Source organism: Centroberyx affinis, unplaced genomic scaffold (assembly GCF_046629955.1).
Source record: "Centroberyx affinis isolate AG114_WGS23_722 - 3 ecotype Tasmania unplaced genomic scaffold, CSIRO-AGI_Caff_v1 ptg003272l_1, whole genome shotgun sequence".
Lineage (NCBI taxonomy): Eukaryota > Metazoa > Chordata > Actinopteri > Beryciformes > Berycidae > Centroberyx > Centroberyx affinis.
In genome coordinates this window covers 359,459-387,215 of record NW_027281291.1, presented here as the reverse complement: position 1 = coordinate 387,215, position 27,757 = coordinate 359,459, and the positions used below count along the sequence as shown (strand labels likewise).

At 43.0% G+C, this 27,757-nt stretch overlaps 1 protein-coding gene across 1 annotated transcript; it reads left to right on the top strand.

The window, feature by feature from the left end:
• Window positions 1–889: 889 nt before the first annotated feature.
• LOC139660309 (guanine nucleotide-binding protein G(o) subunit alpha-like) lies at window positions 890–26,980 on the top strand. The gene is made up of 6 exons (XM_071538411.1): window positions 890–898; window positions 1,017–1,177; window positions 7,824–7,952; window positions 9,774–9,903; window positions 24,784–24,937; window positions 26,655–26,980. The coding sequence occupies exons 1-6, from the start codon at window positions 890–892 to the stop codon at window positions 26,840–26,842; spliced, it is 771 nt and encodes a 256-aa protein (XP_071394512.1). The 3' UTR covers window positions 26,843–26,980.
• The last annotated feature ends 777 nt before the right edge of the window (window positions 26,981–27,757 follow it).

Genomic DNA, 27,757 nt, shown 5'->3' with positions numbered 1-27,757 from the left:
GTTTTAATGCTTCTGTGTTGCACAGAGGGTGTACTTCCATCTTCCCGCTGACTCAGGCGTTATTGAGGCGATTTAGGCATTTAGCGCTTATCCGGACCGACTTGTAATGAGATTCCTAGATCACCAACAGCGCGAGCAAACCCAAAAGAAGGAGTGCAAAGGTCGGGGTCTTAGCGCCCTCGCAATGCGACTGCGAGCGAGAACGATCATGTCAGAGCAAAGTGCTTGGAGGAGAAATCGATAAGAGCTCAGGAGAGAGATGGGGGAATTTTTTATAAACTGGTTTCAAACCCGACGCTGGTAACTCATGATTTGGTGTTATATTGTTATACCTGTACAAACCCCACCGCAGCGCTTTCTGAGAATATCATTTACCGCTTCACAGTCCTTTTTATTCTGTTTAACTTCGTCTCCGCAGTTCTTAAGCGGTCATTCAGTGAGTCTAAATGTCAAGTGTCTCGCTGAAGGTTCGTCCTCATCGCAGTATGATGACATTAAAATGGACTTTGAACTCCGCACAGGCCGCAGTAGCTGAGCTGTTGTCTGTGTTGTTGTTGCATCCGTCCCGACTCTTTGGGCTTTGCGGTGACACATCAGCGGGGAATTCAGACGATGCTTTTATGAATCATTCTCTTCACATACGGAATAAACGGACCAAAGGGGAGATAGGCCGGCCTCAAATCTCAAAATGCTCTCATCCCTCTGACTGTGCTCTCTTATCTCTCCTCCTCCTCATCTCCCTCTTCCCTCCATCCCATCCTCACCTCCACTCTAAATTATTGTTTTTTTGACATGTTAAAGGTGCTATGTGTAGCATTTGTAAACATTAATATATTAGTTGTGATACCTTGATTCATCGTTTCCACATTTGGTTTTACACATGATAAACATGTTCCAGGTATTTATTTCCATTCCTTCCACCTTCTGCCCTTGCTAGAAGCTCTGAAAGCTTTAGCCACCGAGCGCTGCATCGATACTAACCTCCTGGCTTTCTCCCCTCCTCTGTCCCCCTGCAGGCGGATGCTAAGATGGTGTGTGATGTGGTCAGCCGCATGGAAGACACGGAGCCCTACTCCCCCGAGCTGCTCTCCGCCATGATGCGCCTGTGGTCCGACTCGGGCATCCAGGAGTGCTTCAGCCGCGCCCGCGAGTACCAGCTCAACGACTCCGCGCAGTAGTACGTCTCTGTGGTGTTTCAGGTGTCTGTGTGTGTGTGTGTGTGTGTTGTCTGCAGTGATATAGTAGTAGATATAAAGGTGAGGGAATTATGACCTCCAGCTGGTGATCATCATTAAACAAACAACCACACTAACAAACAATAATCTCAGAAAAGCATTTATTTAGCCTGTTGTCTGTTAAAATAAGTTATCCTTCTCCTCCTAACTTACATAATTTCTTTGATTCTACTTAGTATTATGTAAACTATCATGTATGACAGAGATTCATGTCAACATAAAAAAGGTGGGTAAACTTTGTTGTAGAAATAAAATGGTGGGTAAACAGAGTTTAAGGGCGTGGTATGGATGTGTGTTTACTGTAGTCGGAGGGAGTAGAGTGTGTACAAGGAAAGTAGGGTGTGTGTGTATGTGTATGTGTTTGTATACCACCCCCAGAAGCACCAATTCACTGACTCAGCGCAATAGTAAGTGTGTGTGTGTGTGTGTGTGTGTGTGTGTGTGTGTGTGTGTTTGTGTGTGTGTGTGTGTGTATCCCCACTGCCTCGCTGAGTCCAGAGTTTCTCGATCCAAATCAATACAACAGTCATTAGTCCCCCCCCCCCCCCCCCCCCCCCCCCCCTTCCCCTCCCCCCACACACACACCAATAGCTGGATTTATTTATAATCTTGTGACTGCAATCATACACTAGCTATTATGACACGCAGTCAATCACCATTAAAAGCACCGCAGGCCTCATTTATACTGAGTGCATGTGTGTGTGTGGGGGTGGGGGAGGGGGGGGAGACAGCAAGAGAAACACAGGGAGAGTGTGAGAGAGGCAGGGAGAGTCCGTTGGGGGGGGGGGGGTTGAATGGGCGGTGAAATAAAGAGAGAGAGCATGATGGACTGGATTGCACTGGAGTTATTACCCTGGAGTGCCATGTTTGTGGGTGTTGCCGAGTTGAATTGTGCTCCATACATCTAGTGGAATTACAGAGAGGGACATAAAGAAAAATTGAAACAGACTGATGGAGAGAGTCGTTCATTTGCATTGCTGTGAGTGTTACACACACTATATACCAATCTTACTGGGTGAGGGATGTAATGGAGGGTTTAACTTTTTATATAGGGGATACAGTTTATCCGCTTTTTTAGGCTGACATAAATCTCTCTGATGTAAAATTCATAGTATGCATCACAGTAAATAGCATCAAACTGATGTAACCCAGAAGATAATAGAGCCTTTAAAAGAAATAAATGGAAATATAACTGATTTGTCTTTGTACTGGTTGCCATATGTTGATCACCAGCCGGAAGTCTACAGCAGTTTGCCACCTTTTTATTTCCCACTACATCACCTGGGCACAGTGAACAGTCTCTCTTAATGCCTGACAGCATTGCAGTTTGACATTCTTACCATTCTGAAATGTGCTGACAGCACAGGCAGCAGGATGTGTTAGATATCCCTAACATCACAACAGGCTAAAATGAATACAAAGCAGATCTATAGATGAGTGTCACAACAAATGCATGATTTGGATGGAAAGCTACAAGTGAGGTGTAGCGTGCCGTGTTTTCCTGCCGAGTCCAGCCTCTATGTGAGTAGGCCTATAGAGGCACAGGTAATGCAGACAGAGAGGCAGATAAAGCAGCAGAAAAGGGAGAAGAGAGAGACAGAGAAGAGGCAGAGAGTCAGAATTGAGAGAAAGGGAAGTGAGAGACAAAGACTGGGAATTGAAAGAAAGAGACAGACAAACAAAACGTATCAAAATGATTAAATGATACAGAATGGGAGACAGATGAGATTGAAGAAAGTAAGGAAGAGGGCAAGCGAGTTAGACGGGAGGAAAAAAATGGTGAGAGGGAGACAGAAAGAAACGGAGAGACAGAGTGAGTGAGGTAGCCATCTATCCTGGGGGGGGGGGCTTAGAAAACATATTCCTATCAACATTTACATGTACTCAATTAACTCGAACAACAACATCCGCTCTGCGTGTGCGTGTGCGTGTGCGTGCGTGTGTGTGTGTGTGTGTGTGTGTGAGAGAGAGAGTGAGTGTAAGTGTGTGTGTGTGTGTGTGTGTGTGTCCGTGTTAAATGTCACAACATTAAAGATTGATGCGTACTTCCTATTATGTTGTGGCCTGTGGAGCGGAACAGGCCAACCGACCAATGAACTGATAGGACAGATGTCACATGATCAGGCCACATCTAGTCTGTATTATTGTGTGTGTGTGTGTGTGTGTGTGTGTGTGTGTGGAGAGATGATGAGATTTCTCCTAAGTTAAGATGTTTTTGTTTAAGAGGTTAAGGTTAGGTTAAAGGTTCGGCATTTAGTGGAGAGGGTTACGGTTAGTGTAAAGGCTAGGAAATGAATGTAAGGGTGTGTGTGATGTGTGTGTGTGTGTGTGTGTGTGTGTGTGTGTGTGATGTGTGTGTGTGTGTGTGAGCGCACACACATGTAATGTGTGTTTGTATTGCACAGAAAGCAGATAGTTCTATTCTAAGAGTAGCATGTAGTGCCTGAAGCCTCCCTCTCTCTCTCTCTCTCCCTCTCTCTCTCTCCCTCTGTCTCTATCTATCTTTTCTCTCTCTCTTCAAATGCCCTGCATGTACTGACCTATTTACCACAATACACATACACTCTGCATCTGCTATTTACATCCCTTGCCTGCCGTAACATGCTGGTAAGAACACACACACACACACACACACACACACACGTCCTCCATCAAGAAAATAAATGCATGGCTATAGAAAGATGCAGGAGTTTGTGCACGCTCACACATGCACACACACACAAATTCACACCCTGTATGAACACATATACGCCATTACATCATCCGTAGTATGTAGCTATAGACCAACTGTATATTGGACAAGAGCATGGCATCCATTTTGGTGTATTACCTTGAAAAGATGCAGTGTTAAATACACACAGAGGAAGGGCATAGTACCTACTAATAGCAGGTATTTTGAGCATACTACATAGTTTTGAACTGATTGAAGTTTAATGGCAGTCGAATGTCAAAATAGCATAACTGCATTCTAGACTACAGATATTGATTTTGCATTGTGCATTACATTAGATGATTGAACATTATTGAGCGTCCTACCAGGAAATAGTGGGCGCTACTGCGGCTGTAGAGTTTATTAGACACACACAGTCTGTCATGGTACTGGCAGAGTACAGTTAAGTTATTCATTTTTACCATTTTATAGACCGCTGACAACATAATATTTAAAAGTCAAGGCGAACATTAATACAAAGTAGATGTTGTCATCTGGTCGATGTGGCTTTGATTTAAAAATACATGCCTTGGGAATCCAGAGTGTGTACGCTGCTGGTGTGATACTTACTAGTTATTTGCTGTTTTTCTTCTTCTTCCCTGTGTTAATTAATTCATCAATGTCTGTCTAATAGATTCAGAGCCGTTGTTAGAGGAGTTTTGGTCGGGTTATGATAAGTGTTGGCTCTGAATATGGAACAAAACATCACTGTGATGAGACGCCTAACCATCTAAAAGCCAATTAGCACCTGTTACAAACACATAAATTGGTTAAAAATGTATTGGTACATTCAATATACACATATTTGAGTTGTCAAAACAGGACATACATGGATATACTTGCATATACTGTATACTGTATGTATACTGTATGGGGAAAACAGCCATGGCCGACTATTATAATTTGTGGCCCTTGACTGATGGTTTTACAGCCATAGTGAGCCAGATGCCAATGTAATATGCTAATGTATGGTCATTGCACTGGTGTTAATTAGTGATCAATGTGACTGAACTACAACATGGCACCCACCTACCTGCCTGCCTATCTCTCTTTTCTCTCTCTCTAGCTCTCTCTCTCTCTCTCTCTCTCTCTCTCACTGTCAGTACCTGCCTCTCCTCTGCCTGTATAGATTCTTTAGTCTCTCCCCACACTTAACACACAAACACACACATACACACACACACACACACACACCTTCCATTCCCTTGCTTCTCTTATATCCTGGGTATTGGCATTGGGCACAGTTCTTATTCCACTGCCAGGACTCCCTGCCAACTCTCTCTCTCTCTCTCTCTCTCTCTCTCTCTCTCTCTCTCTCTCTCTGTCTCTTTGGCATCAACCCATGGTTTTATCAGCACTAGCCCATTTAGATGATGTTAATCACTAGTCAATGCAATCATTCATTTCACACATTTACAATACTGTAGGCTACACGTGTGTGTTGTGTGTGAAAGACGGAGGGACAGAGACATTTTATGTGTGTGTGTGTGTGTGTGTGTGTGTGTGTGTGTGTGTGTGTGTGTGTGTGTGTGTGTGTGAGTGCGTGTGTATGTGTTGACAAGGAATGTTGACAGAGTGGTGTTGAATATCACAGCGGTCAGCAGAACTCTGTTGCTTTCTATACTGGAAACACACACACACATACACACATTGCCATTATCATCTCAACAACTGTCTCTCAGATTTCTCTCTCTTTTGTCTCTCACACACTCTCAGTGATGTTCCATAATATTGTACATCAGCAAGTGACACACACTCTCAGTCGGCTCTCGGTTGCCCCATGAAGAGCGATATCAGGATGAGGAGCAAGACAAATGCAGCATTTCTGGACTGTGTGCCATCTGAACAGACGGGTCACACCAAGCAGTCACCAGTCATTGGCCTGTCCTGACATGATTAAGGGCGATTCCTCATTGCTGTGTGTGTTGTATCTCCTGCCCCACCTTCAGGGGACGGGAGTTACATACATAGCCTAACGTTAGCGTTTGTGGTAGTGCTAGTTCGTGTCAAAAAACATTTCTCTGAGAAGTCACTGCAGGGTGGAATCAGACAGTTGGTATTTTGATAGGGTTCCACCTCCACTGGTAGTCGACGTCATGATCGTCAGTCACATCCATAAGACCCAACAGTGACGGGCAGTTGGACTGAGCTTTCCTTCTCTGTCAAATGTCCAAGGGCAGCCCACTTGTTTTTTCAAGTTTTTTGGCAAGATTGACAAGAAAGAGACAGAGAGAGAGAGAGAAGACAGAGAGATCTCATTAGTCAAATATAATTGCGACATTCAAAAGCTTCCTAGCAGACGGCTCCAAAGAGTACACAGCCTGCATTTTATAATGCCTGGCACATAGAAGAAGGAACTAACTTGTGCACACTTAGACCAATGTATGTCATCTACTAACCATAAGATCCTAGTGGCCCATCTGGCTAATACCTAATAATAATACCTACCAGTGTATCATGAGCCAATGGCTTACAAACCAGTGGCAGCCAAATCTTCAAAGTCAAAGAAAGATAGAGCTCATTTACCCTGAGAAAAAGAATGAAAACTATTGAAATTGAACAGAAAAAAAACATTGAGCTATGTGTGTATGATATCTAGCTCTCCTGATGGTGAGACCCACTCAGACTTTCTGTCTTTCTGCGGGTCTACTTCTCAGCCCTTCAGCCTCCCACACCAGCCCAGAGAGACTGTAAATCTATCGCTCTGTCCATCACTCTCATCAATCTCTCTCTCCTTCTCCTCCAAACCCTCAAATCCTGGAATTACCCCTCTCAATGTCCAATCAATGTCAAGCCCCCCCCCCCCCCCCCTCTCTCTCCCTCCCCTTTCCTCTCTCCCTGTCTACTCACTTCCCAAACCAAACTCTCACCCAGATTCCTTTCTCTATCCAATCAATATTTTAGCTTTATCACTGAACCACTGTGTGTGTGTGTGTGTGTGTGTGTGTGTGTGTGTACAGTACGTGCCAACTACTTCTTGCTGCCCTCAGCCCAATAACTCTCTCTCTCTCTCTCTCTCTCTTTCTCTCCTCTCTCTCTCTCTCATTCTCTTGGAAGCCACTCAGCATCCATTTAGATGCACCGCTGCAACACTCTCGCCAATCCATAACAACTTTACATCCATTTGTCTGGACGGATGGATGTGCGCATGCTCGTCTCCTCTGCGTGTCGGTATTTCCACTCGGCTCTCTCTCTCTGTCAAGCCGCCTCCTTTGGCTCAGAATACCAACGCTGCCTCGATGGCCGTGGCGTGGAAAAATAATTACCTCTGTCTCCACTCGCTTTCAAAACTGAGGCTGTCAGTCAGAGAGGGATGTAGGTGAATAGAAAACGCAGCTGCAGCTGTAGCTCTTCTTCCGCCGTTTGTTAGACAGTACTTCAATAGGGAGCATCCAGGCTCGAGCATCCAGGTTCAAGACCCCATGTGAGCCTGGATCCACCCTGCCGAAGTGTCCTCGCCAGCTCCATGGGCACTGCTCTGTAGCAGACCTCTGACCTCCCAGAGGGTGGCGGGGAAGAGGAAATGGAATTTCCCCACTGGGATCAGTAAAGAAAAACGTTTATTATCATTACTGATGGCAGTTATCCAGTGGGTGGGTGTCATCTTCTGCACGTTATCCAGTGTTTGCTGTTGCACCCACCTGGGCCGTATCATTAGGTTTACACTCTGATGCTTACAGCACCGCAACTGCATCCATGTGAAGCCATCAAACCCCTAATTGAGGCAGTGTGTTATTGCCAAGCTCTCCCCATTGGACAGGGCAAGCATTATTTTGCCTTTGGATAATTACCACATCAGTTCACATCAGTAGACAAACACCGGTGACTTACACACTGCTCTAACACTCTGTCCTTGGTGTGTGTGTGTGTGTGTGCAGCTACCTAGACAGCCTAGATCGGATTGGTGCGGCAGACTACCAGCCGACAGAGCAGGACATCCTGAGGACCCGAGTGAAGACCACTGGCATCGTTGAGACACACTTCACCTTCAAAAACCTCCACTTCAGGTCAGTATAAACGCACACCCACCCACATACATACACATTTGACATGCTAATTTCAGCATCCTGCCATGTGTTTTTTTTTTATTTCTTTCACTGCCACCTGTACTGCCCTTTGCTTAGCAGGGTTACTTTCATTCCATTCCAGCAAAAACAAACACAAAAACTGGCAGTCAAACTGAGTCCCACCTTGTTACTAACACCTTTCCACATGGCTGATTTGTTGCAATTGCACGGAGTGGAATAGAAGGAGAGGAAAATATCATTCTCCCTCACATTTCCACCTTACAATTGCATTTAACTGCAGAGGCACATGTAATATTTTTGTCTATCTATCTATCTATCTATCTATCTATCTATCTATCTATCTATCTATCCATCTATCCAACTATTCATCCAACTATTCATCCATCCATCTATCAGGCCTATCTGGGTGAAACGGCAACTCCAGTCTGTAATTAATAGAATTAAACGCTTTAAACAAGTGTCTACATTTATGGTTCTCTGCCTCTTTAATCAGATCTGATTCAATTACAGCAAGGAGCTGTGGGAATGCTGAGAGAGAGAGAGGGGAGGGGCGTGGTGGGATAGTGGGAGGACGGGAAAGAGACACGAGAGAGAGAGAAAGAGAGAGGAGGTGTCTTGTTCTGACCTCTACTCTAATTACCATATTTCTGCCCCCACTCTCTGTCTATGCCTCCCTTGCATACACACACGCACACAAGTACACACGCAAACACACACATACAGAGCGGAGAGGTTAATAAACTGTAGACACCAATTATTTTTCTGGGCGGATGCACCATCGCACTTGGCAACTGATGTCTTTTTCCTCTCAGTCTCTATCTCCCTCATATCTCTCATACCAGATTTATTGTGTTGCAGCCATTGTCATATACTGGGATTTTCTCTAAATGTATCACGGATTCACACACACACACACACACGCTCATTTTTGGTGAATGACGCTCTGCTTACAGTTGAGTAGGCGGTGTACTGGGCGTGTTTGTTTTGCTGAAAAGCCTAAATATTGTTTCAGCATTGGCTATATTACTATTACTGGCAGTCATGCGGCGTGTGGGAGGCAGCTGTTTCACTGTGACTGTACTGGGTGGATTAACTTACCGACCTGCTTACCCGCTGCACATGAGACCGGCTTCAGTTCACCTTGGGTTCAGGCAAATTCTCATAGTGGATTTTCCTCATAATTCTAATGTTGAGAGAAACAACTTATAGCATGAAAAAGCTGTCGTATCCAACCTAACACGGAATAATTAAGGAGTAATTTATCATGAAATGAGGTGAATTACATTTTATATTTTTAAAGTTGAAGCGAATTGATATCAAGCCCAATTAGATAGTAGAACCCGGCCAATCACAAACCCTCAGGAGTGCAGGTCGTTCCAACCGGCGAAATATTGATCAGCTGGTGACTGAAATTTGGCTCTTTCCAGGAAATAGGCTTAGCAAGTGAATCCAGGCGAAAGCATGCAAATCATGACGGGGAGGTGAGACGGGTTAAAGAAGCGTTGTTAAGCCTTGAGACAATTGAGACGTGGATTGTGCAAAGTGGGATGAAACTCAATATTAGGAAGACTCAGCGATTATGTATCTGTATTGATACGCTGGGAGGCACGGCGGTTTAAAACATTAAATTTTCAAGCGCACGTATTCCATTTCATACGCCACTGGGGATGCAAAACTGAAAGGTACTGAATTTAAGTCAGTGGGCTTTTTGCATTTCCATAGTGATAAATAAAATATGTTTGTCTGTTTGTGTCCGTGTGTGTGTGTGTGTGTGTGCGTGTGCGTGTGTGTGCCCATCAGGCTGTTTGACGTGGGGGGTCAGAGGTCGGAGAGGAAGAAGTGGATCCACTGTTTCGAGGACGTGACGGCCATCATTTTCTGTGTGGCACTCAGCGGATACGACCAGGTGCTGCACGAGGACGAGACCACGGTAAGGACAGACACTCATATATATATATTCTCTCTCACACTCTCTCACTCTGTCTCTCACACACACACTGCGGCCACAGGCAATGCGATGGGTCACACCACTGCTAAAATGACCCTTTTATACATGATTGATGCACATTTATACAGACTTTTATACAGGTAATATCATACAAGATATCCAGTATCAAAGAGTGTCACAGCTGTATTGCAGTGTATCCAAGACTCTGGCACATCCTGGATGCAGGACACCATGTGTAATAGTCACCTAATACGTTCTAACACAGTCTATATAAAAGCTGGTATTCAGATATGCCCTTGTTCTTTATGTATAAAGGATGTGTAGGCTGACTTCAAACACATGGTGTCCATATAAAAGCATCTCTGGCACTCTTTAATGTAGCTTCTACATAAATAAAAGCAGAAAAGTCTGAAAATGTGTATATGTTTTTATAATATATTTATACAGGAAGGTTATCACAGTGACGGGTGCACCCAGACACACAGACGCGCTTATCTGTACGCACACCTACTTTTCTCTCTTTGACCCTTCTGTGTCTTTCTCTCTCTTTATCTCTCTCTTTGATGTCATATAATATCATTGCAGTGTTTTCGGCTTCACACTTTCCCTTCTCCAAAACACAGCATGTGAAATTACACGGTGTTTTCTCTGGATCTCATCCAGCTCCTTGCCCATATTGCAGTAGAAAATGTAAATAATTCAACCGCTTGCTGCTCAACACCGCATTCATAATACCTGTTGGACTTTGTTTAACAAAACACACACTAGAGCAGCATTTGTTCCATTTCTAGAAAACTGTTTCCACGCTGCTGGACGTTCCCTATGCAAAAATACATGGCGTCAGTGTATATTTACAAGTTAGTTTTCTCTATGCAAAACATATTCTTTGCCTGCCTGCCTTGGGACTACCAACTGAGTTGCTATCCCATTACATCTAACCAAATGACCTGATTTAAATAATGGGAAGGACATTTGCAGTAACCTGCGTAGAGGTGCCTGCTCTAAAGGCAAATTATATCAATTGTACATTGTGATATGGATAGAAAAGCCCTCTATTAAGTATTTGACATGCTGGTATTTACATTACTGCATTTAAAGGAACCTTTTACTGTGATGTGACTGTGTTTTCAGATCAAATATATCTGAAAATAATTCAGTGTTAAATACTGGTTTAAGAAACAATATTCAACATTGAATTATGAGTAGAGAATTTATAGGTGAGCATAGAAAAATCTGGGTAAAATTAAAAATAACTTGGCAAAAATAAAATGGCATTACATTTTTCTGTGTATGGGAATAAGCGTATGGAAGAGTAGAAATTGTAAAACTTGGATAAAGGACTTCTTTTGACTAGATAGATGTATAGCTAGTGTGATAGTATGTGGTATATGGAGTGGTTGGGTGGTTCCTCAGCCACCTAAATGCCACAACCTGCTTTGCAGCTGAAAAGATGGTGATATCTTACCTAAAACAAATCAGCTGATTTGAATGCACAGTGCTCACCACATTCACTGCTATTTATAAGTCTGAAGTGCATCCTCCGGGAATTGGAGGCTGGGAATCATGTTCAGTAGCTGTTGTATTATGCAGATGTCATCAAGCCTCCCTCTGAGCTGAGAGCACCAGCAGAACGTCAGATGAGGGAAGGTCTTAAAGGAAGAATCCACCCCAAAACACTTCAACACTGTTAAAAAAAAAGTTGGTGATGTAGCTTGCATTTCTGTGGATTTTTCCCTCAGAATCAAAGAGCAAGAGCTTCTTTCTAGACTAGATTTTGCACCGACGTTCAACAATCACACAGGGAGAAATCCATCGTAGAAGAGGCAGAAAGACCAGTTTCTACTATTGTACTACATTACATTACCAATGTTGTCCTGCAATACTAATCCCATCCCGACAGGGCTTAAGAGTATCCGATGGTGGATATTTCCTTTAAGTCCTTACACTCTGACTGAACTTAGTGCCCTAAGATAACTAGTAAGATAAAATGACTTCATTTGTATCCTGGCCAAATGCCAAATACATATTCTTTACATATTACTTCTAATGCTTTATGTGCTAAAATATAAAGATAAACCCTATGACATGTTGTATACACAGCGGGTTTTACAAGCTATCTAGTTGAGTCTATTTCCAGCACAGCTTCAGTAGGACCTAGAGTTAGCTTAACGAGCTAAACTAGCTACTAAACGAGTCAGACCAACTTACTCTCTACACATAATGCATTTTCTAACTGTACTACATGAAATCTAAAATTAGAAGAATTAGATCATTTTAGAAGTGAAATTGGTTAAATTCAACTCTATAGTTTGTAGCCCTACAAACACAACAGCTCATTGTCTGTATTCGACATGCAGCAGTGTTAGCGCACATACACGTACAATAGCACTAGCAAAAGAATTATACATCAGCAAGGACAAGCCCATAACTCCTGTTACAGTACAGCGCAGTAAATACACGCCACAAATTACTTTGTAGTAACACCAGATTTCTTTGACTCCAACAAGCTGGAGAATGAGGATCGACTCTCAGACTCTTGCAGTTGAAACTGAACTGATTCTTGCTATCTGTCAATTCCGCTTTTTTGAGCAATGATTTTTTTTTGTCTGTGTACATAAAATAGCGGATTGGTTAAGAGGCGTACCACTTGACTACTTTACCACTTTGACCTTTGACATACTCAGCTACTTAAACATGAAACCAACACAGTCTACTAAAGTAACAGTCAAGTGTTCACTCAATGGTCTGTTGGAGAAACCACCTGTGTATACTATGGAAAGATCAATTTATACATCTAAGGTAAATTGGTGCAAACTTATCACAACTTCTGCAGCATTTTCCAGATTTCTCAATTTGTGTGAATTGTGTGAATTGGATTCCAGCAACTCACACCGTGTGACCGCCAGCAAGTGCAGTGAAGCGGAAGAGATTAGAGTGAATTACTTGGAGGAATGGAAATTGGCTGCCATAGATGGTGACATTTGCATGTTGACATCAAGTGAAACGAAGAAACTGCTTCGCTGACGACTCTTTAATTAGTAGCGTTGTTTTCAACATACAGTCATGTAGATAGCAGGAAAATTAGCTAGTTAGACTTTCTTTTGCTGTTTTGTCATCTGCAAGACTAAAGGTTTTGACTGCATAATATTGATGGGGTTTGAGGTCGAGTAATGTAACTCCATTGACCAGGTACACAAGCATCTCTATGGAAACACACACACACACACGGGCACACACACATACAAATGTATTAATTTTGCCTTGTAATTCCTTTTTTCTATTCAAGAACCGCTTGCGGTATATTTTGCTCTGCCTCTTCCTGTCTTGTTTCTGGAAAAACTGCAAGCCTAAGGGCACACGCACACACATACACACACACATACAAACACACACACACACACACAATTGCTATTCTTCTCTATAATGATAAAGCTCTGGGTGAAAACTGTTTGGTTAAAGTCCTATCTGCCTGCCCCTAAAGACTTTCCTTTCAGCGCTAGGGTGTGTGTGTGTATGTATGTGTGTGTGTGTGTGTGTGTGTGTGTGTGTGTGTGCGCGCGCGCGCGCGCGTGTGTGTGTGTGTGTGTGTGCGTGCCTCTGCATATATGTGTCTGAGGGGGGTTAAAGGGGGTCGGACTCTTGCGTTTTCCGTTCCTGCTCTAAACTCCACCCTGCAGCATCTCTGGCTCCTTCCACTCCTCCTGTCACTCTCGCCATCGACTGTCCTCTCTAACCAATCAGCAGTCAGATCTTCTACAGAAGCTCCACCCACACGCAGGTATGAAATCTCTTGATAGGTTGATATACTCAGTGTACTGACATCATGTAGGCAAGAGTTGAAAGCAGGGCCTCTCTCTGTTTGTGAACTGGTAAACTGTCCGTGTGAGTGTGTGTGTCATGTGTGTGTGTCTAGTGTGTCAGTCTAGTCCATCTGCTGCATGTCCTCTGTTTCTATCTATCTATCTATCTATCTATCTATCTATCTATCTATCTATCTATCTATCTATCTATCTGTCTGTATGTCTATATGTCTGTCTGTCTGTCTGATCACCACTATGTTATCCAAGTAAAATATTCTATCACTTAATTGTTAATCTGAACTCTATGTGAGGCTGCATTGGCTGAATCTAATTCGCTACAGTTGTATGTGACTCTAACCTGATTGGTTGTTGGAGCCCATCAATCACTTGTTGTTCCCGCCCCTCTGCTGAACAAGGCAACAATGAATCAAACCTAGAGAGAGAGACTGCTTTCAACTCGTTCTTAAAGGGAAGCTCTGAGATTTTGAATGTTAGTCTGTCAATTTTCTTCACGGGCCACTTGTCACAAAGTATGGATACATTTCTGTGATGGTGTTTGAGTTAACCAAGCCACCTTGTTGTTTTGCATGAGAACCAATGGGTAATGCTAGCTGTTAACTTGCTCATTAGTTAGTGAGAAAACTTTTTCCCATAAAGCAACAAGTGCCTAGAGAAGAAAAAACACTAAATACTATAATTCAAAATGTCAAAGAACTTTAACTTTTAGTTAATGAATCAGAAGGTTTTGCATCCACCAACAAGAGAACTGAAGCTTTTTGTTTTATTTTAGCCATTTTAGCGATGATGCTAATGTAACACTGTCTAGATCTATGCGTTGTGTCCGGTTTTCAATACAGCATTTATTATAAAGCTAGCGCTTTTTATTCATGTAGGCCTTCACAGAGTAACCAGTAGCTAGTAGCTAACAGTGCATGGCCTTGTTTGACCCAATGGCAACCAGCAGCATGCTAACAATTCTTACTACTGATACTGGCCCACGCACACATAAATGCACACACACGAGACACACGCACACACACACACACACACACACACACTTACTTAAGGCAGCATGAAACTGCTGTTCACGTAGCCGTATTTCAACCTGCAGGAGAGGAAGTCTGCAGTATTCCTGTTCTGCTTTCTAGTTTTCACTTCCTTTACTTATTTCCTCTTTGTGTTTTATTAATGTGTATGTATGTCTTCTTGGTCTGGGTGTGTGTGTGTGTGTGTGTGTATGTGCATGGTTGTCTGAAGGTTATGTTTGAATGCGTGCTGACGTGTGTACACCTGTCTTGTTTGTAGGTGTGTGTCAGTGTGTATGAAATGTGTGTAAGTTTCTTTTTGACTGTGTGTATGTGTGTGTGTGTGAGCCCATGTAACCGGTGTTTCTGTCCCCTCTACAGAACCGTATGCATGAGTCTCTGAAGCTGTTTGATTCCATCTGTAACAACAAGTGGTTTAAAGACACTTCTATCATCCTCTTCCTCAACAAGAAGGACCTGTTCGAGAGCAAGATCAGCAAGTCCCCGCTGTCCATCTGCTTCCCCGAGTACAATGGTATAATATCTATGTATCTATATATATCTATGTGAACACACTGAGGCACATGTACTGCGCAGTGGTAGCCAGTAGAATAGAATAGAATAGAATAGAATAGAATCTGTTGAAAAGATGTAGAAGAGCTTAAATGAAAGGGATATAAAGAAGATAAAGAGAGGAAGAATGAATAGAGAGGTGGAGGAATGGGCAGAATGGAAGAGTGGAGGATTATAGGAGATAGAGAGAAAGAGAGCAGGCGGCCTCCGACTCCGAAACACAAGGATGAGAGACAAGAGCGAAAGAATGAATGAATGAATCAGGAGTGCTAAAGAGAGTGCAAATGAGAAGAGCTTGAGAGTGTGAGAGGGACAAGAGAAAACGAGAGCAACACAGGGAAAACAACGGAGGATGTGAGACAGAGAAAGCAAGTGTGAGAAAGCGACAGGGAAAGATAGACAAGGCAGGAGTGTGGGAAAGCAAGATGGACGGAGACAAAAAAAAAAAAAAGCAAGAGTGTGGGAAAGAGAGAATTAGGATTCCGAACCTGTTTCCTCTCCTCTCCTCTCTTCCCCCCAGTCCCTCATCCTTTCACCTGGCCAGACTCCATGCCTATTCTTATCAGGTTCCAGCCGAAGCAGACAGACAAACCACAGTGCCGCAGCTGGCTGAGAGCCAGAGGGGGTGTTAGCAACACTTAGGATGAAAAATTACTTCTTTCACAATCTTAGAGCTTGGTGAGATCCCACTAATGCCAAAAGCATAATAAATTCACAGCCAAAACTGACTTTCAGAGTTAATAATGGACTTTAACCAGAAGGGCATACAGTATTTTTGGCACTCCTGTAAAGTTAATCAATATATCAATAATGATTATATACTTATACCCTTTTTAGCTCTCAGCCTCAGCCACAGTCTCACTGCTGCTGTCTGAAGACTATGATGCATCGGCAATTTTCACAAAGTGGTGCAACTTTGCCAACAAATTTAAGAAATACCATTTTCCCAACCCATTTCGTTCCTAATAAGACATACTGGTCAATACCCTGCACTGCAAGAGGACAAAATCACCCTTCAGCATTGCCCCAGAAAGTTACCCATGTATCATCTCCATTATAGCTTGGCTAGCAGCGGGCACGATCCTGCACATACCTCTGAGTACACCTCAGCAGAATGGATGAGTGCTGAACCAGAAAGTCAAAGGCCATGTTTTCAGAAAATTATGTGCTGAGGCGGGCTTTCTTTCTAAGTTGTAGTATAGTCAGTGTTCGTATCACCTGACAAGTCAGTTTCAGCGATCAATGCAGTGCTGAATGTGGGGCCTGATCTAATGTAACTCCGTGTGTTTCTCAAACAAGGGAAAATGTAGGACAAACCACAAATATAAAGGTCACAATGACAGAGGAGAGCATTTAAGCCTTCACCTAACTAACTGCCCCGCTGTTTCTCTCTCTCTCTCTCTCTCTCTCTCTCTCTCTCTCTCTCTCTCTCTCTCTCTCTCTCTCTCTCTCTCTCTCCCCCTCTCTCTCTCTAGGTCCAGACAGTTATTTGGAGGGTATAGCCTACATTAAGTCTCAGTATGAGATGAAGAACAAGTCTCTCCATAAAGAGATCTACTGCCATGATACCTGCGCTACAGACACCAACAACATCCAGTTTGTCTTTGATGCCGTCACCGATGTCATCATAGCCAATAACCTCCGAGGCTGTGGCCTATACTGATGACACTGTTATATGTTGGCCAGTGAGCTGAGGGTGTGTGTGGCCTGTACTGATGATGTCATCACACAGTAGCCAGAAACCTAGGGTGTGTGGGCTGTGTTGATGATATCATCATACCGCAATTCTATGACTTTACTGGCCAGTCTCCATTGGTCCAAGTTTGACTGAATTAATCAGATTGATTGATTGGTTGATTGGTTGATTGGTTGATTGATTGAGACTTCTTTGGATCCATCTGTCTCTTCAGTTCCACCTGTCATCTCTCCACTGATCCATTAATCCCATTTTGACCCCCTGCTTTGCTCTTCTACTCTTCCATCCACCATATCTTAAAAAAATGCTAGAAATCTAGCTTGTGGTACACAGTCCTTTATCTTTTCAGATCAGCCAAACATTCAGTAAATGTTTAGAGAATCAGCTTTCAGATTTCACAGATTAGATATACCATCTGTTCTTTAAGTGTACCTGAACTTCAAGTATATTTCTGGTGTCCTGTAGAATCTCCAGTATCTCCAATTCTGTCTTTATTCAATTCCTAGAGTTTACTTAGTAGGGATACAAGGTTTCTGCAGAACATTCACGTGGTTTGCACATACATTTGTACCCCATAGAACCAGAATGTACACAAATTAAGAGGCAGCTGTCTTAGAGGTCCACCAGCCGTCCCCATAAATGGTTCACTAGGAAGCACTAATCCACCCCGAAGTGTTTCTAATTATTCTTATTCACATTTCAGTTGTCACTCTGCTACGCCTTAGATCAGCAGCAGTCACATGAAGGAAAACTGCATAAAACTGCATAAAAATATGTCATTCAACTCGTCTTAATCAGGGTGGAGTTCAGTTCACTCTCCATTTAGTCAGTTGGATATATTTATTATAAGCGTAACTAATTCCCTGAAGGTGATGATGATGTAGCCTGGTGGTCCTGAAGATCAGAAAGATTAAGAAACAGAGCCTGAGATTGTCTGATTGCAGCTTTCACTAAGCCAGGCCCTTTAAACAGCGGGACGCCTGGCTGAACACGATGATTCAACAAGACTTATAGGAGCCATTAATGGCACCCTGTCCATTCATCTCATCCCACCCTCCACTGGCCATAGACAATCATGTTTTTATAAACAGAAGCTTCAAGTCAGCTGCAATACAGTAAAGCCTCGCTCATTCAAACCCTGCGGGACTGGTGGGATTATGTGGGAGACCGGCCTGTTCAGAATACTAAACTCTAATGAGAATTTAAACCAAAGTTAATCCCAATTATGAAACATGCATGACTATGTTTTACATACTGTTCAGTTGTTCTGTGCAGTCTCGTTTCTCTTTTTCATCCCTGCATTTTGAAGTTATGCTACTTTGGTAGACCAGCTCAGATTTAAAAGGAGCAACACACCCACATTCAGTAGATTATTTTGTTTCAGCACAGTGTGATGAGCATTTAGGCACAGCCGTTGGCATGTCATTTTACAGTTGAATACTATGCAGTGTAAATCATGCTTTTTGAGTATTTGAGCAATGGTTGCTTATCATCACCTTGGCAACTACCCAGCAGTGGTACATTGACCTACAGTATGTTGTTTCCGTATTACACAGAGATAGTGTCATAGATACATAGATACTTCATGCTTTAGGGTTGCAGTTTCGCAGGATGCATTGCAGGCATTCTGAAAAAAAGGAAAAGCATCCACTTTTTGTTTTGTCTATCTCACCTTAATTCTATGATTAACAAGTAAGCTGTGGTTTAAGATAACGAGGGGGCTGCCATAATCTTTCATCCCCCTGAAAAACACCCCTGGTTTTATTTAAGGATTGATTTTTGAGGCTCTCATTTTGAACCATGCATGGTTTCTAGTCATAATTAAAAAGTGTGGTAAAAACAGAGCTACAGGGGGTAGTGTTCTGTCTCCACCAAACAATTCCCAGATAATGCCAAAATTGAAGTATTGATTTTATATGACCCTGGGGCCTCATCCATTGTGCAGGGCTGCCGAGTGGAATCTCCCCACTGATTAGCTTATTGTCCACCAAGTCGTCTGAATAAGCCAAACGTGGGCTTTGAAAGATTGTGTGGTGTTGTGTATATATGGTCCTTTGGGACTATCTAATGTCAAGCTTATTTTCAGCCTTTTGTCTTTTGTGCCAAGTAAGCTCCATCCCGGTTGTTAGACGTCCCAGTGCCAGGATTGGTGTCTGATATGAAGCTGGGTTGCAGTGGAAAGTGATGTGATCTGTACAGTCAAACACGTTCTCTAGTATTATGTAAGAAGTCCCTGGGTTTGCCATGTTGCCATGTTTGTGGGCAAAAATCCCCTACTTTCCATAGCAGTTTGCATTATTAGGCAAATTTGAGCCTTGATGGCAAAGGCAAAGAGACGCACAAGGTAAATGACATCATTAACTCTTCCCACCAGCAATAATTACTGTGTTAAATAGAAATTGAGGTGCGTCTCTCTTTGGGACCTCCTGGAATTGCCAAATGACAGGCTGAGCAGCCTGGAACAGCCTTACGGGTGTGAGCGCTCCCTGGAGCACCCCCTGGCTGCCAGGGGTGGACACCCTGACCCATGTGAGCTTATACCTACTGATTTATGAGCGGTGCGTTTGCTTTATTCCGCTCTTCCCTTCACACTCAAACAGTGATTTGAGGATGTGTCCCGACCCTCCGCTCCAAGCTGGGATCTTCTGATAACAGGTAGATGATGTCATCGGCCCCTCCTACCACATCTGTGCCAACGGTTCTTTTCCTAATTAGAGAGGGAGAGCTGCCTAAGGCTGTTGATCAGCCCACTTCGTGTGTGTGTGTGTGTGTGTGTCTGTGTGTATGTGTGTGTGTGCGTGTGCTTCAGTCTGTCTACCTGTGTGTATTTGCGCGTGTGTATTACATACAGTACATAGTTACATACATACATGTGTGTCTCTTCATACGCTTTGCGAGTACAGGAAAGGTCAGGTGTGTGTGTGTGTGTGTGTGTGTGTGTGTGTGTGTGTGTGTGCGTGTGCGTGTGTGGTGTGAGATAGAACAGCAGCCCAGGGGTGTTGTGGTGGAGTCGGTGTCTGTGGATTAATTACCCAGAAGGCACCTGTCTACCCTTTCCACACACATGCCCTAGACAAACACACACACACACACACACACACGCACACACATATGCGCGCACACACGGAAGACACAAACACCCCCATGGGACTGCAAAATGTCACAACACCCCACTTGCCCCTGCCAAATAATGCCACCCTATCCAATGAAAAAGCTTTGTATGCTCTTTCTTTCTTTTGCCAAATAATATTCCTGCCACCGCTAACTCTGAAGGCATTTAGAGAAAGATTTTTCATGTTTATTTTAGGATTTTTCAAGTCAAATTATCTTACTTCATTGGCAGTGTGATTCTGTTGGTTTCAAGAAGTGCCACCTCTTTTGTGATGATATGACTCCCTTCTAGAAATTATCATAAAACTACAAAAAAACGTGTTTGAAATACGTTTAAAATAATAAGTCTGAATGCAAGATGAAAACACTAAGTTCTTTTGCTATGTTTGTTTTCTCTTTATTGACTTCCTTCCCCACCTTACCTCTGTCAGTGGCTACACAGGGATCTAGTCCTGTGTCTGCTGTTTTTCAGGTCAAAGTGTGTGTGTGCATCCTTTGTTCTGGAATTTGCATAGAAGCCAAGAGTATATTTCACATTTACATGCTGAAAACAATAAGGATTTGTGAACTTGATGAATCATTTCAATTTGAATATCAGCCCAATGTAGCAGAATGTAATACTGTTTTTGTGGAATTGTTATAAATGCTGGGGAACTGCAGGATTTCCGGTGAGACAGCACAAATTTGGATGCTGGACAACATATCCTCTGATGTGAATATTCACTCATGCAGACCAAATTGTTCAAAGCAAAAGAGTAACTCAGTATAAAGCCGAAATTCAGCAGTATCACCCGTTGTGGACTTTGAGCACCAGCCTGCTGGGCCAGTTTATACCTTTTCCAATGGACTCCATTCAAATCCCATGTAGTACACGGCCAATTTTACACCGCGGCTGAATCATCAAGTTCCAGGAGGATTCTCCCTCCGCCGACACGCCCTGCCACTGTGAAAGTGTCCTTCTAAATTCACTATAGCATTTGTCGCGTGAATAATTTTACTGCACATCATCCTCTCTTCATGCAGGACAGGATGGCCATGGAGGCACGGCTGTAATAATTGAAGCAAAACACCCCTCACCTAAATGGCTTTACATATGGGCACGGCCATAGAGAGGGGCCGGCTCTGGGTACGAGCTGAGGAACAACGGGCCGGTGAAATATCCATCCACAGCAAGTTAGCGAGCTCCACTTCACATGGGGATGAAAGGGAATGCCTACATTAGTATTTGCCCTTAGGGTGGGAATGGCAGCATATACCGCCCAGGCTTTGTCTTCCAACGTCTTTCATGCCTGTGTTAACCTCGGGCACACAGCAGCAACATACAGGACGGGACGTACGCATGTCTCAGCGCTACACTGATTCTTCAGTGGCATGCTGTATCACTTAGAATAATATCAGCCGCATTAAGAAGTATAGCAGTTTGGTAGTGGCCTCTCACAGTAAGAAGAAGAATCAAATTCATTTTAAAGCGATCATTTCTCGCACCTCACCCTCCCCCCCAACAAAAACCCACAAATATATGCCTGTTTTCTGTTTTATGTATATTTATGTATATACAGTATACAGTATATATATATATAGTTTAGTGCTATAGCCTTCACTAGAATGGAAACTAGGACTATAAAAGAATAGTTGTGAAACCAAGAGAGGCACATTGTAGTCAGTGTCATCTTTCCTTTCATTCAGACCGACAGACGAGAAAGGTGTAGTTCTGTGTCTCAGATCACATATGGTCATTAGATTGTCTCTCCTTTTCTCTATTTTGTACACCTAAACCTCTTTTCTCTATTTCTCCTATCTGTTTCTCTCTCTCTCTCTCGCCCTCTTCTCTGCCCGTCTTTCTCTCAACAGCAAAGCTCTTGAGCTATTAGTCATTTATAAGGTGCTGACAGGATTGATGCTTCCACAGAGAAGCATTATGGTTAGAGGAAAGCACTCTGTGTGTGTGTGTGTGTGTGTGCGCCTTGTGTCCTCCCTTTTCACAACCTGTCCCCGCTCCTGACGAATAGCCAGTAAACATCACAGAACCGACGGGGTACGGCATCAACGAGCGAGGCAGAGAGGATAGTGGGTAATGTAGTTTATGTCCCGCTGCAGCCTCAGTGATAAATAATGGACTCCCAGAGGCTGAGGTGAGGAAGAGATTTATGGGTAATGTAGTCTGAGGCCATGCCGAAGAAGGTTTATGGGTAATTGAGTCTTTTTTAGCGGCTGGCTATTGTGTGTATAATACAATCAGCGGTCCATTCAGATAGCAGAGGCTTCGCTGCTGCATCTGGACTCATGCTCAGCTAAGATAAACAGCATGTGGAGGCACAGAGGGGAAGACAGCACCTTGTGCCAGTCAGATATGTTCACTGTACACTTTATTTCACTGTGCCAGCGTATGACATTTAGTGGGGATTTCTATCCCAAGCTGTAATGCAAAATGCTTTCCATGTTGTCTTTGAATGTGTCTTTTTCTTGAATAATTTAGACTTCAAAAATGCCCATAAATGCTTTTGGGTCATCTTACTTTCCAATGATGAATCTACCACTTAAAGTCACAATGAAATAAAAAAAAATACTTTTTCACCATAGCTACTTTTCCATGCCTACTTAACAGTAATAACAAAAAAATTACCAAAAATGTTTTTTTCTTGTATTTATGCTTCAAAATCTTATTACATTTACTTCCTGGAAAGAGTATATTTTTAATAGTTATTTCATGCTGTACCAGGAGGACATAAAAATTCCAACCAGTAAAACTATCATAGATTGAACAATCCCTCCACCAATCCCATCAAATAAAACTGCCTTTCTCTTCCTAACTGATATCCCATTGGTTTACACTTTTGAACCCACCCCCACCTCTCCAAACCGCTTCAGCCTTCTATTGTTTCAGTCGCTGCCTTGTGTCAACACCAACATACCCACACTTGTCTATACTGTACAAATCACCAATGTCCAAATCTACAAACTTGTCCTGTGTGTGTGTGCGTGCGTGTGTGTGTGTGTGCTTGTATGTGTGGGTGCGCATGTGCGTGTGTGTGTGTTGTACTTCACTGAGCGCTGTAAGTAATATTTATCTGCTGTGTCTCCCTCACTGCTGTGATTATTTATTGAAAGGTGTATTTATACATGAGAGAAATAACAAAGCACCACATGAATAACTGTGAGACTGTTTCCTGTGTGCATTTGCTGTTTATTTGAATAAAAACCGCTGAAACAATGATGTGTAATTGTGAAGGATGTGTCTGTCCTCTTTCTCCATCTTTCTCTCCCTCTCTCTCTCTCTCTCAGTGTTTGCCTAAGCTGTGATTATTTATTGAAAATGTAAGAAGGAAGTTCCCATAAAGATCCACATGCTAAACTAACACTGGCAGAATCTCACTCCACACTCTTTTACTAAATTCCCTATTGGAAGAGAGAGAGAGAGAAGAGACGTGACATCCTTCTCTCCTCTTTCTGCTACTCTCTCTTTCCGCTAGCGCTCTCTCTCTCTCTCTCTCCGTCTCTCTCCCTTGTGGGAGCGTTGGTGAACTACTTATGAGTGTGTCACTGCCTACAGTCCCAAGCCCAGGGGACTGGGACAAACACACACACACACACACACACTGACAGACAGACACACACACAGTGCACACACACACACACACACACACACACACACACACACACTGAGTGACAAATCAACAGACACACACACACACACACACACAAACCCCACACACACAAAGACATCATGCTCCCATTCACTCACAATCACTAACTGCCTGCCACATAGGTTTATATGAAACACAAAACACGCACACAGGCACGTACACAAGTACCCAGTCTGTCTCTGATTGGTCGATGTGAGTCAGATCTCCTCTACTGCTCTGTCCAATCAAGGAGCAGGGAGACGTTCCCTCACTTTCTGTCTCAAGTAGAGACAGCCAGGACTGCAGCACATCCACGCTGTAAAGTCGGACATCTTGCCCATAAAGAAGCAATCCCACTCTCTCTGCACAGCTCATAGCCTCAATATTGATCAGAAGTGGGTCAAGGAATATTTATTATTATTAATAAAGCTTAGGGAAGGCTTTGCAGTTTTTCACGACGAGTATTGAATTTTGCATAAAGAGTTTTGCACATTGAAACTTGGAAATTGGGCCAAAGCAATCGCAACCAGATAAGTTGTCATCGCAGAAAAGTATCTGAAATTTGCTTTCTAATAAATCTTTTTTTATTCCCGAAACTTTCTGGCCCTCGTTGTTTTCAATGTGACACCTTAGCAGGATTAAACAAACCATAAAATGTAACTGAAAATACTATTACATTCAGGTTTGATGCTGACTGGACATAACAGCCTTCTAGTCTCTGTCACACACTCACTTACAAAGGTTATGGATCTGGTGGTAACTTTACTTTTTCCCCTCTTTATCCTTATTTTCTCTCCCCTCTTTGCCATCATCCTCTCTCCTCTTCCTCTCTATCCTTCCTCTTCTTTTCTTTTCTTCCCTTTCCTCTTTCTCCCTTCCCCACCCCATTTCATCTTGTCTCTCTTCTTCCCTCTACTCATCCCCGTCTTCTCGCCTAATCCCGTCCTCCCCCTTTCATTCCTCCTCCCTTTCTCCTTCTTTCGTCATCCTTCCCTCCTCTTCCTTTCTCCTCCCTCCCTCCCTCCCTCCCGCAGAATCGCATGCACGAGTCTCTGATGCTGTTCGACTCGATCTGCAACAACAAGTTCTTCATCGACACCTCCATCATCCTCTTCCTCAACAAGAAGGACCTGTTCGCGGAGAAGATCAAGAAGTCTGCGCTCAGCATCTGCTTCCCCGAGTACACAGGTGAGAAAAGGAAAAGTAGATTTTCCTGAGTGCAGAGGTGAGAAAAAGCAGCTCTTCAAACACACAAGCAGCAAAACAAAGACGTGCAGCAATAACAAGAAAACACAAAATTGATTTCCTGGAGTCCACAAGAAACTGTGAAGTGGTGAAACTGTATCGTCGCACATAGACATTCTCTAGAGGACAAAGTTAAGGAAAAACATGAATAAATACACTCTACCAGTTTTTGCTTATTCATACTTGCCCAAACAATAATAATAATAAACTTTATTTCATAGTACTTCTCTAAAAACGGAGCTCACACAGTGCTTCACATAAAAACAGAAGAAATAGCACAGCATATGGAACAAGAGGCACTTGAGCTGCCTAATGTCCCGCCATAATCACCATGCTATATGAAACATAACCAGTTATGCTAATGAGCTCACCCATTAAGCTAATTCATGCATTCATCAGCAAGTATGTCTATATCAACTTACTTGTCTTCACAGAACACATGGGTGGTATTAATACGAACTCTGTATCTTAAAGGAGTTACAGTAGTTTCAAGAAAAATGTCCTCATTAATATGCAAATCTATGCAGCAAGGTGTTCCGAAATCGAATCAGATCATCTATTCTATACTGGTGTAATGCACATGTACATCATGTAAACAAAATTAAAAAGAAGAAATCAAAAAAGACAAAAGCCTAAAAAAATCTAAAGAATCTTACACAAAATATATAAAATATAACATTTCTATTAAATACAATAATGGATTCATGTAAGATTATTGAAATATAAGTACAAAAAAAAATTCTTAACCTGATCCTCAGAAGTCACATCGCCGTGTAAAAACACCCACAAGTGTTCTGGCCACTGATCCGATGTTGGCAGACATTATAGTTTGTTCTGAATCGCACTTCCAAATTTCAGATTTACTGTCATGGGGTTATAAAAAGCCCTGAGGCATCCGGCACTTTAAATCACAGAGGCAGCTGTTTAGACTGGCGAGGCTGTATGGATCATCGGGTTTCAACGGCAGAGATAGCTGCGCAAAAGAAGGAGGACGGAGAGGGGCTGGGGGAGAAGAAGAGATGCTGATGAACACGGGGAGGAAAGAAAAAGGAGGAGAGGAGAGGGGGAAGCGGCAGAGGTGGCGAAATACAGAAAGGTAGACAGATTTCTATTCTGCGGGGGGTGAGAGGGTCAGGTGTAGAGAGAGAGAGGGAGGAGAGAGAGATGAGAGAAGAGACAGTCACGCTTGGTCAGCCATGAGGAGGGAAGAGAGGAGATGGCAAGTGAGAGCTGTCTCCTGCCTTTTACACACACACACACACACGCACACACACACACACACACTCCTGTGAGCCCGCTATCCCGTTCTGTCTCTCCTGCTTTACTTATTTGCTGCAAAGCGCCTTGATAATCACAGTAATTCCGTCTGACATGTTCTCTCTCTCTTGCTCTCCCTCCTCACTCCCTCTCTTCTCCTCCTTCAAACGGCTTCATTGGCATAAAATCAGGAAAAATAACGACGTTACCAAAAGCATCAAAACAACATCAGTAGTCAACATATCTAAAACCAAACTCATATCTCATGTTTACGATCCGAGGACGACACTCAAGAGGGAATCGAATGCGAAAGCTGTATGTGGGATTCTATCGTTTCTCATTCTCTCTCTCTCTCTCTCTCTCTCTCTCTCTCTCTCTCTCTCCCCCTCTCTCTCTCTCCCAGGCCCGAACACCTACGAGGACGCGGCGGCCTACATCCAAGCACAATTCGAGAGCAAGAACCGCTCTCCAAATAAGGAAATCTACTGTCACATGACCTGCGCCACAGATACAGGAAACATCCAGGTGGTGTTCGACGCCGTCACCGACATCATCATCGCCAACAACCTCCGAGGGTGCGGCTTGTACTGAGCGCGCCCAGAACGCCCTCCTCTCCCCTCTCCCCTCTTCTCTCCTCTCCTCTCTCTCCCCCCCCCCCCCTCTCTCCCGCTCCTTCCTTCCCTCCTTCCTTCCTCCTCGTTCCTTTGACACTGCTCTGGAAATGACGATGACGACGATGATTCTGCTGATTATTAAAAGAAAAAAAAACGAAAGAAAAAAATGCAACTTGGTACATATTAATAATGAGGATAATTTTAAAAAATAGGCATACGTATATATAAATATATATATATAATGTTTTTAGTTTTTGTCTCTTCTCCTCTCTTCTCTTCTCTTCTCTTCTCTTCTCGCTCCTCCTCCTCCTCTTGTTCTTTGGCCAGCCGCCAAGCAGACAGATTTGTTTTAGTAAAAAAAAACAAAAAAAAACAACAACACAAAACCCTGCAGCCTTGAAAACTTCTAGAACAAAGTCGATGAAAACCTCCTTTTATTCCCCCGCTCTCCTCTATTTCTTCTTCTGTATCTTCATTTTCGGCTGTTTCGTTTTGTCTTTTTAACAAAAACAAAACCTCTACTTTTGTTTCGCAGATGTTGTTTTTTTTATCATTATTATTATGAATATGACTCATGTTTTATTTTTGTTGATCATGTGTGTATATTTATTACATGAGCATCAGTCTGTACACTGATTTTTATTCACATTTTGCCTCACCTGACACCTTTATTTGTGTATTATTTTGTTTGTTTTTTGTTGCTATAGCGATGACCGCGTAATAACAATGTTGCCGAGACGTGCGATAACGACGATAGCGCTAATTAACACGAGCCAGGTCGGCCAAAACCCTAAGAAACCCTAAGACCTGCTGGAACTGACACTGATTCTTACCTTAGCATAGTCTTTTGTTTACAATTAGCCGAGGCCATTTAAGATTTTTCGTTTCGTCG

Coding starts and splice junctions, on each gene's coding strand:
- LOC139660309 (XM_071538411.1), top strand. Junction 7,953..9,773: donor TTCAAAAACCTCCACTTCAG/GTCAGTATAAAC, acceptor TGTGCCCATCAG/GCTGTTTGACGTGGGGGGTC. Junction 24,938..26,654: donor CTGCTTCCCCGAGTACACAG/GTGAGAAAAGGA, acceptor TCTCTCTCCCAG/GCCCGAACACCTACGAGGAC.